The 10,633-nt window shown below is 43.4% G+C and overlaps 1 protein-coding gene across 1 annotated transcript; it reads left to right on the forward strand.

Annotated features, from left to right (window-relative positions):
* The first annotated feature begins 123 nt into the window (after window positions 1-123).
* Sf3b6 (splicing factor 3b subunit 6) lies at window positions 124-8,181 on the forward strand. The gene is made up of 4 exons (XM_057776358.1): window positions 124-380; window positions 2,867-2,985; window positions 7,650-7,788; window positions 7,920-8,181. Exons 1-4 carry the CDS (start codon window positions 351-353, stop codon window positions 8,007-8,009), a joined length of 378 nt encoding a protein of 125 aa, XP_057632341.1. The 5' UTR covers window positions 124-350; the 3' UTR covers window positions 8,010-8,181.
* The last annotated feature ends 2,452 nt before the right edge of the window (window positions 8,182-10,633 follow it).

A 10,633-nucleotide genomic window follows, 5' to 3' on the forward strand; every position in this document is an offset into this window, starting at 1 on the left:
TAATAGACCCCGCCCCGCCCCTCAGTCCGCCAGCCCCGCCCCTTCAAACAGGAACACCTCCCTCCCCGTAGCCTTCGCCCTGCCCCTTCCTGTCCGTTCTCCGGAAGCGTCTTGGAGCTCGCCTTTTCGCCTTCCGGTCTGAGAACGCACTCGGTAGTTTGGTCTGGAACATCTTTTCGGGGACGTCGACACGGCCTAGTTTGAGGCGCGGGCTTCCCGGCAGCGCCGTGACAGCTTCCGGCGCTGCCTGACTGTGGACATTGTGTGTCTGGCGCCGTGTCGCCCTCGACGGCACCGAGCTTTAGAGACACTCAGAGGAATCCCACGGTAACCTCCCACAGCTCGCCAAGATGGCGATGCAAGCGGCCAAGAGGGCGAATGTGAGTACCCTTTCCCGCGCGGGTGGGGAACGATCGCGGGGCTTGACTGTGGCAGCGTGGGGGGCGGGGAGCGTTCTTGTCCTCCGCCCATAGGTGGGGAAACCCGTCGCTTGTTCGGTCAGAGGAGTGTTTCCCTGGCCTTATCCTCCGGGGTGCGTTCCTTGAGCGACTTTTCGCCCCGCCCCTATTGAGAGTCCCCGGTATCACTGACAGCGTAAAATCTACAATCTATGCTGCTTGTCCTCACCTAGGACCAGGCGTTAGGACCTCCTGAGTCTGAAAAGTCGATAGCACAGTCGTCCTCAGTAACTCAGTACTCAGTTCACTACCAGCCTAGGATTTTTCTCTCATGTAGAAAGAACTCTCTTATCAATATTTAAGCACCTGCCGTGTCTCTGGTTTTACAGATGGGAAGCAGTTCTTAAGTTGTATTTGTTCAACACCTACTATATGTCACACGCCAGTGTTATGTGTTGGGGACACAACGGTGGATTAAATAAGAACTCATTCTTATGTTCTACTGTTGACAGCGAATGAAGTGTTGCCAACATCTTTAAGACAAAAATAGAGAGTAGGCAACAGTTAAAACTTTTAGAATTACACCCACACAAAGACAGATAATTGACTATTGGATATGCTGATGAAGATTTTGGCTACCTTGATCATTTGAATCATTTCGATGAATGAAAACTTGGTTCCTATAGGGTGAAAAGATGGTGGGAATTAAAAAAAAAAAATCTGCGAAGAGTTGGTCCTCTGAGTTTTTTTTTCTTTCGTTTTGAGACAGTGTTTCCTGTGTTGCTTTGTACCTGTCCTGAAACTTGCTCTATTGACCAGGCTGACCTTGAACTCACAGATCCGACTGTCTCTGCCTTCCCAGTGCTGGGATTAAAGGCAAGTGCGCCACCACTGCCCAGCATAAGTTTTCTTTTTAGAGAAATTGAATTGTTCTAAAGATACATAAAGTACATTTTATATGCAAACAAGAATGCACCAATAGAATGGGAGAAACCTGATAAAAGAAGAAAAATGTATTAAGTTCAGGATTAAATCTGGAAACGTGGCTCAGTGGTAGTCCCTGAATTGGATTCCAAGCACCTCAAACCACAACAGAAAACTAAAATAATTAAAGAAGTGATTTTGAGTAGATGAGTGGTTGGTATAGCAGTAGAAGAAAAATGAAATGGACATAGATGAATCTATAATACCATTTGGTCATATCCTGGGTTGGCAGGGAAGAGTATACAGCCCTTTCAAATTCTACAAGGCATGATGATGGCAAGGTTTTAGGAGAGAAGAGAGTGTTTTGAAGAGCGAGAAAGCAGATTTATTAAGAGAAATATATTTCTGTCTGGCAGTTTTTGATTATAAAACTGGGGAGTGTTTATCACCCCAACCATTTGACGCTAGGGAATAGAGCTTCTTGTAATTTATATTTATTTATTATTGTATTGTGTGTGCATGTGCCACACATAATTGACTGTATTAGCAAAGAGTAAGCTATGAGTTATCAGTGTGGAATAAGGAGCGTGGAGAGTGAGGGCTATACAGCATGAAAAGGAACAAACTATGGGACAATTTTTTTTCTTTTTTGGAAACAGGGTTTCTCTAGCTTTGTCCTGGAACTCACTCTGTAGACCAGGCTGGCTTCGAACTCAGAGAGATTTGCCTGCCTCTATCTCTCCAGTGCTGGGATTAAAGGTGTGCACCACCGCCCGGCTGGAACAATATTTTAATGTGAAGGATTGTGAAGAAGTAGAGGTGTTGGGAGGAAATGGAGTATGGAGGAGGAACAAGAGTCGGGCATCTCGGAGTTTGAGAAGTGAGCACTGGAACATTAGTAGAAGCACTTTCAGCAGACTGCTGGGTGGTAACTAGGTCTGGGTGTGTAAGAAATAAAGAATATGAGTTGGTGAGTACAGATGTCCCTCTTCTATGTGACTGAAAAAGAACAAAGCAAGATAAAGTAGAAGCCAGACACCTTGTCTGCTCTTCAAAATGTCTCTCTAATACCTAGCCCACTGTGCACACTAACAAGGCAGTTAGTAACTATTTGAGAGTAAGTGAAGAGGACTCTAGTGTTCTGTCTCCTATGGGCATTGGGAGGACCAGGTCCGCTGCTCACGTAAGGACTAGAAACTGGTTGCCAGGGAAAGCCTGTAAGAACAAGTGAGAGAAGTCATTGACGCAAGTTCTTAAGACATAAGAAAGCTTATGAGTGGGATTTTACCCTCTTTTCTGCCCCAGGGGAACGAAGGAGAGTGAAGTGGGAAATACTTGTTAAACTGGAGAAGCCAAAAGCCTCAGTTTCAGTTCCTGCTTAGAGTCTCCCTCTATGTGGTGCTCTGATGTTTTTTGAAGAACATAACCACTTTGAATAGCATCAGAGTATAGTTCTTATTTTTGGCATCTTATTTTACATCATTGAGTTCTTCTTAATAACAGCACTGCTCCTTCAGTATAATGACACATATTTCTCATTTTAGATTCGCCTCCCACCTGAAGTAAATCGAATTTTATATATAAGGAATTTGCCATATAAAATCACAGCGGAAGAAATGTATGATATATTTGGGAAATATGGACCTATTCGTCAAATCAGAGTGTAAGTTTTTTTTTTTTTTTTTTTTTTGGTTTTTCGAGACAAGGTTTCTTTGTAGCTTTGGTACCTGTCCTGGAGCTAGCTCTTGTAGACCAGTCTGGCCTCAAACTCATGGAGATCCGCTTGCCTCTGCCTCTTGAGTGCTGGGATTAAAGGCGTGTGCCACCACTGCAGAGTATAAGTCTTACTGAGACTTGAAATGTCCCTTATAGAGAATGGTTGCCTAATCTCTAATTTCAGATTTGTGGCTGGTAGCAAGACTGCTGTGTGGTATGTAGTGATGTGTCTGTTTCACAGTGAGACTACCAAGGCCCATGGTAAAAGACCTTTCTAGTACCATGGAGTGTGTAGTGATAAAATCTTTTAACCCTGAACTGAACTGTTAAACTATCTATACAGTTTCTGAACGTGTGCCATTTAAGGATTCCTCTGAAAGGATTTATATATAAGTTTTCTTTTGTGTGTGTGTGTGTGTGTGTGCTGCCTGCATGTATACCCACACAGCAGAAGAGGGCATCAGATCTCATTACTGATGGTTGTGAGCCATCATGTGGTTGCTGGGAATTGAACTCAGTACCTCTGGAAGAGCAGCCAGTGCTCTTAACCTCTGAGCCATCTCTCCAGCCCTATATATAAGATTTTTTGAAGTGAGCATAGAGATGCAGTGCTTATAATCTCAGCGTTTCAGAGGTGGAGTCAAGAGTTCAAGGTCATTTTCATTTATACAGTGATTTTGAGGTCAGTCTGAACTTCTTAAGACTCTATCTCAAAACAAGCAAAATTTTTTTTTTCTTTTTATAAACTGAGAACCCCTTGTTGGCTTTAGGACTATGAGAGCCGAGGACTTTGCTTTTGAATGATCTCCATCTCTCGTAGATATAAACTGATATAGGTCATCATTAACAGCTGAATGAAGGTGAAAACTAAGTACTGTAGAACGGCTGTTCTTTTAGAAGGTCTCAGTCCTCTGAGCAGTTGCTGGGAGCTTTGGACTTCCTACAGGATACACTTTGTCTATATTTTAAGGGATTTGAGAACTCCAGGTTCTTCTAAGTACCAAGAATAATATGTAGATATCCTCTGATTTGGGAACCAGGGAACAAGAGTCTACCATTAAAGCTGCCAGGCTTTTTGGGTTTTTCTAGTATTGGTAGTGGTTGTTTTTGCTTGGTTGGTTGGTTGTTTTTTTTTTTGTTTTTTTGTTATTTGAGACAGGGTTTCTTTATGTAACCCTGGATATCCTGGAACTCACTCTGTAGACCAGGCTGGCCTCAAATTCACAGAGATCTGCCTGCCTCTGCCTTCCGAATGCTGGAACTAAAGGTGAGCACCATCACTGCCAGGCTGCCCTTTGGTTCTCAATGTGGAGGCAGTGTGATAAATTGACCAGATTGATTGTTAGACCTTGGTTAAGTTACTAACAGAGCATTTTCAAGTTCATTGAAACTGGGCAGAATGTTTCATCTATCTGGGCTTGAGTCCTCTATAAGAGACTTAGCTTGGATCGAATTATGCACTCTGTACTATCTTTGCAGTGTGCGTTAGTCACCAGTCTCCTTAGAACTTCTTTTGTTCATTCCTTAGTTACTATGACTTAATAACTAAGTTACTGTAACTTAGTTATCTTAGTTACTACTAAGGTTTAGTAGTTAATATGTGATTGTGCTATTGCCCATGACCTTACCTGTATTCTCGGCAGGGTGAGTGCTTCCAGGCTTTGCGTTGGTAGCATTTGTGCCTGATTCATAGTAACCATCCATATGTATATAATACTCATATTATATACATAATATATATTATATATGCAAATGAATAGGGCTGGGAATACAGCTCAGTAGTAGAGTGTGAAGCAATGAATAAAATAGTAGTATGGCTATGATTAATATATGATGATGGCATTATAAAGCTTACTGATAATACATAGTTGAGAGATGGTTAAGTTGAAGTTAAAGAATGTTGCTGAAAATGCAAAAGAACCAGTCATGATGAAAGACACCTGTATTGGGAGCCGTTTTGAAGTCTTAGGCAGAAAGATTACAAGTTTGAGGTCAGTCTGGGCAATAGAGTGTCTGGTAAAATAAATGCAGCCAGGGATACAGCAGGCCCACCGTAGCTTGGGGACTCTGCTTCCAAGCTTCTCCCTGGCTGTACCTCACAGCCCCCTGGCTCCTTATGTTCTTAGCCTCAGGGAGGCCTTTGCAGAGAGATTTTCCACAAGCATCCAGTTAAATAGCTCTCCTCACTAATCTCTCCTTGCATGGCTCCATGTGATTTATGATTCATACTTTTTCTGTGACGTCTTTCTCTTGCTTGAACCTAGCTTCTTGAAGGAAGAAGTGATGCTGACCTGTTCACTGTTGGTTCTCCTGCCCGTCTTAGGGAGAATTCAGTGTGGCCTAAGAGCCTGGGCCTTAACTGTTCTTCTGTCCCTCGTTGTGATCAACCTCTGCTGCTACTCGGCACCAAGCATGGTGCTGGCAGTTTACCCAGTACTGATTTTCTTTTCTGTGTAACCCAGGCTGGCCTTGAACTTAGAAACTTGTTTGCCTCTGCCTCCTGAGTGTTGGGGTTGAAGACCACCACATGTGCCAGCACACCCAGCTAGTACTGATGTTCTAGAATGGGGCTTTCTAAAAGCTAACTATGCTCACACACCAGGACAGCTGATCTCTCAACTTGACATGTACTAGACATTTGGTACTGTGTATTCTTTAAAGCCTTTTAATATTGTTACCTTTTCGATTAAAATCACATATAAGGGATTTCAATTGAAACCTTTAATGGGAAGATGGCTCTAAATGTAAATACCCACACATAGACAGATTCATATACACAGAAACCTTTTTTTAAAAAAACATATAAAATAGGACAATGATACTGAGATCAATATGTGATGTAAAGTAGCTGAAGCTACAAAGGGTAAATTGTGTGATGAGGTTTTTCATTCCTGTTTGCCAGCAGTCGGGAAAATGTTGCTGAGCTTAGTGTGTAATACATGTCACACTGTAAGTACATGCTTTTAAAAATTTAAATTATAGTGTAGATTTCAGGCTATGAGGTTGATAACGAGGGACCCCTGAAATGGAGAATGTTTAAAATCAGGCCAAAGGCTGGGTATATATAGCTCAGTAGTAGGACACTTGTCTAGTATGTGAAAGGACTCCAGTTTAATCCCTAGAAATTTAAAAAAAAAAAAAAAAAAAAAGAATATGATTAGGCTTTGCCCCTACTGCAGTTCCCGAGGTGAGGTGGGAGGAGAGGATGAATGTATGACAGAATTAATAGGAGAGAGGGAAGGCTTGTGAGCTGCCTCAAGCAGGTAAAGGCTCCACTGGGAACCCAGAGTGGTAAAGGTCATCCTCTGGTCTCCGTGCCCACGCTGTGGCACATGTTGCACCCTCCTATGTGTATATACACACAGTGATAATAGAGTCATGTTTTTAAGTGGAGGAAGTAGATCTCTGCCTCTCAGATGTATGTTGCAAGGCACTGTGTAATAACATGTAATATCACTTTTGAGCTGGGTAGGGTGCTCTGTGCCTGGAATCAGCACTTAGAAGGCTAAAGTGGGTAGACTGAGTTTGAGGCCAGCCTAGACTGCATTTGGAGATCCTGTCTGGAAAAAAAAGATAGGAAAAAAAACTTACCTTTGCCGGGCGATGGTGGCACACGCTTTTAATCCCAGCACTCGGGAGGCAGAGGCAGGTGGATCTCTGTGAGTTCGAGGCCAGCCTGGTCTACAAGATCTAGTTCCAGGACAGGCTCCAAAGCCACAGAGAAACCCTGTCTCGAAAATCAAAAAAACAAAAAAAAACTTACCTTTGCCCTTAAGGAAATGGAGACTCTTTTTTTCCACCTTTGGACAGTTCTCAACTTCCATACCTAATACAATCTTGAAAATGATTAGGCTGTTAATAGTTATGCCAAGAGAGTAAAAATTATAAAATCTCTCTTCAGGTGGGACATGGTAATGCACTGGAGACAGGCAGGAAGATGACAAGTTCAAGGCAGGTCAGCCTAGACCACATAGGGAGCCCTTTTCTAAAACAAACACATTCCCTGTGAGATCCAGGCAACTTAACAGGAGTTCATTCATGGACACTGCACTCTGACCACACCCATCGCAGGCTCACTGTGTCTCACAGCTGTGTGCAGCACAGAGTGCTGACTCCTGCCTTTTGTTGTTGTTGGATTTTGAGATGGTCACTTAGTGTAACCGCTCTGGCTAACCTGGAACTCACTATGTAAACTAAGCTGGCTTGTGCGCGCGTGCTCTCTCTCTCTGTCTCTCTCTGTCTCTGTCTCTCTCTGGTTTTTTGAGACAGGGTTTTTTTGAGACAGCCTGTCCTAGAACTCACTCTGTAGACCAGGCTGGCCTTGAACTCTTAGCGATATGCCTGCTTCTGCCTCCCAAGTGCTGGGATCAAAGACGTGCACTACTGTGTCCCTGGGTACAATTTTGTGCTCAGCATATGCAGCTTCACTCTTAGTCCTTGAGATATTTCATTTCAAAACACATTAATTTAAAAAATTATAGGCACTAGGCACTGGTGGCAAACACCTTTAATACCAGCACTCAGTGCAAAAACAATAAAACCCAGTTACAGGTTCAGAAAGACTGAAAATTGTCGATGCTTTGGTAAATGTGTCTTCTATCTGTCCTGCAGAGGAAATACACCTGAGACCAGAGGAACAGCGTATGTGGTCTATGAAGATATCTTTGATGCTAAGAATGCATGTGACCATCTATCGGGATTCAATGTGTGTAACAGATACCTCGTGGTTTTGTACTACAATGCTAACCGGGTGAGTACAGCCCATTCAGAGGGCACTGGCTCTGGGAAGGGTGTGGTGGGGTTTCTCTTAGCTCGTGCCACTGGTGAACCCCTTTAGCTGTAGTCAGCACCCAGTAACTGTGGTGCTTGTCACACTTGCAGGCATTCCAGAAGATGGACACCAAGAAGAAGGAAGAGCAGCTGAAGCTTCTCAAGGAAAAGTATGGCATCAACACAGATCCCCCAAAATGAACTTGGGGATTTCACTCTGAATATGCCCATGTGTGGCCCCCAGTTACCTTTTTTTCTCTTTAGTGCATACTGAATATTGTAATATTTTGTTTGAGACCTAGAATCCGAAAATGACTTGTTTGAAACTTATCTAAGCATTAGAATATATTATTTTAATAAACTAATAGCTTTTGTAAAACCTGTCGGTGTTTTCTTTTTTTTTTTTTGTTGGGTGTAGGGATTCGAGACAGGTTTTCTCTGTGTAGCCCTGTAGATCAGGCTGGTCTCAAACTCACAGAGATCCACCCATCTCTGCCTCCCAAGTACTGGGATTAAAGGCGTACGCCACCACCGTCCAGTTTTTGGTTTTTTTGAGACAGGGATTCTCTGTAGTTTTGGAGCCTGTCCTGGAACTAGCTCTTGTAGACCAGGCTGGCCTTGAACTCACAGAGATCCACCCGCCTCTGCCTCCCGAGTGCTAGGATTAAGGGCATGCACCACCACTGCCTGGCTTGTTTATATTTATTTGTTGTGTATATATGTGTGCAAATGCACATGTATAGGATCAGCATGACTGGTAGGAATTGCTTCTCTTTTTCCACCATGTGGGTATTGGAGATTGAACTCTGGCTTGATAGCAGATGCCTTTACCAAATCCTGTGCCATCAAGGGAACTTGTAGAGTTGTCTTTTTTGTTTTGTTTTTTTGAGACAGTGTCTCTCCATGTAGACCATGCTGGCCTCCAAATAGATCCGCCTGTCTCTGCCTCCCAAGTGCAGGGATTAAAGGTGTGCGCCACCACATGCAGCCCACACTTGTCATTTTTAGTTAGTAACAGCCTGCTGAGGAAGCATGAGGACACCAAAGCCAGGAAAAGCTGGTATAGTGTACAGCTGTAATCCCAGCACTTGGGAAGCTGAAGCAGGATCACCATGAGTTTAAGACCTTCCTAGACTATGTAGTAAATTCTGGGCCAGTATCAGCCTGGGTTACAGAGTAAGGCCCTATCTCAAAAGACAAAGGCAGACATGAGAGGACTTCCAAGAACCACAAAGAGCCAGACAGCTGCCCGGTGGCAGCCCTTGTCCTTGCAGCAGAGGTCTGTCACTGAGGTGATGGCTTAGACAACAGTGGCTTGGGGGGGGGGCAGTTTGTTAGAAATTTGAGAGCACTGTTTAGGTACCTGGCCAAGACTGAACTTACTACATAGCTTTTCCATTATTAACTATATATATATATTGGACTTAGCTCACAAGATGGCTTTGCCATATGTAAAATGTTTAATCTCAGGAGTTTGCATGACATGGGAAGAGTGTAATAATTGTCACATTCATTGTAGCTTGGCAGCTTGGGGGAAGACAGCTATAAATTTTCTTTTTATAGTTCCGGCCAAATGGAGAAGTATGGACTGATTGTTGTGTAAACCCAGAACCTAGAGTCGCTTTGAAGTCTACACTGACTAGTATTGACAGACAAAGGTGTCTCCTACTTTTAAATGCAAGACTTACAGCTGTCATTACTTTTAAGAAAACAGGCTACTTTCTAGTTTTTTGTAATGTCTTTTCAGAGCTCACTCAGGAATGATTTATTACATCTTGAGTAACTTTTGAAAGCACTGTAAGAAGGAATCCCTTTTTTTGTTGTTTTGTTTTTTTCAAGATGGGGTCTCTCTGTGTATTAGCCCTGGCTGTCTGGGAACCCACTCTGTAGGCCAGGCTGGCCTCAAACTCAGAGGTCCGCCTGCCTCTACGTCCTGAGTCCTGGGATTAAAGGTGTGCGCCACCACAGGCCGTAAAAAGCCATTGCTAAGAGGGGTGGGCAGAGAAAAAGTAGCTGTCATTTCCTTATGAGTGCCTTTCTGGTTTCCTTACTAGTTCCATAGTGTAATGCATGCTGTGGCTTAGGTGTTTGCAGATGTAAAAGGTGTTCTGAAAGACTTCTTTGTCAGGGGAAAACTGATTTCAGCGTGATGTCTCCCAGTGGCAGGCCAGCTCGCCTTTAATGGTGTTAATAACCAAGAAAATCCCTTCTATTAGCGATTATAAGCAGTGTCATTCAGATTATATTTTTGTTAGCTGAATTTCATGACCCAAAGTTAAGAGTTTTAAAACTAGGGCTGGGGGTAGAACTCCATGAGAGAGGGCTTTTGAAGCCAGGTACCAGCACTGCAGAAAACAAATGCCTTCCGATTATTTGGAATTCTGTCATTTAGTTACAAGAACTTAGACTCAGGACAGATATTGAGTCACTCTGCAGGAGGTACATTGTGAAATCTGAGGCTCCAGTTGACTGTCTTCTGCTCCAGGCATCTGAAGTTTAGTTTTCAAAACCAAGTTTAAGAGTATGAGGGACGAAGTTGGACATGGTGGCACACACCTATAATCCAAGCACTCGAGAGGCAGGGGCAGGAGAATCACACATTTGAGGCCTGCTTAGGCTGCACAGTGCACTCTGTCTCAAAGGACAGAAAGTGCAATGGATAAACCATGTCCACATGGTCTCCTGTGCAAGTGTGACCAGCTTGCTTGACTTTCAGTGAGGCTGCGTCTGAAGGTTCTAACAGCCTCCAAGATGCATCTGACAGGATGCAGATCTTATAATGGCTTATGGCTTACCCGCCTTTAGGGGCTCTCTCAAGACACTTG

Source organism: Chionomys nivalis, chromosome 1, assembly GCF_950005125.1.
Source record: "Chionomys nivalis chromosome 1, mChiNiv1.1, whole genome shotgun sequence".
Lineage (NCBI taxonomy): Eukaryota > Metazoa > Chordata > Mammalia > Rodentia > Cricetidae > Chionomys > Chionomys nivalis.

Bases quoted from the DNA above. Each gene is read 5' to 3' on its own strand.
- Sf3b6 (XM_057776358.1), top strand. From the start codon at position 351: ATGGCGATGCAAGCGGCCAAGAGGGCGAAT. The intron at 381-2,866 runs GTGAGTACCCTT...TTCTCATTTTAG, and splicing joins AAGCGGCCAAGAGGGCGAAT to ATTCGCCTCCCACCTGAAGT. The intron at 7,789-7,919 runs GTGAGTACAGCC...TCACACTTGCAG, and splicing joins TGTACTACAATGCTAACCGG to GCATTCCAGAAGATGGACAC.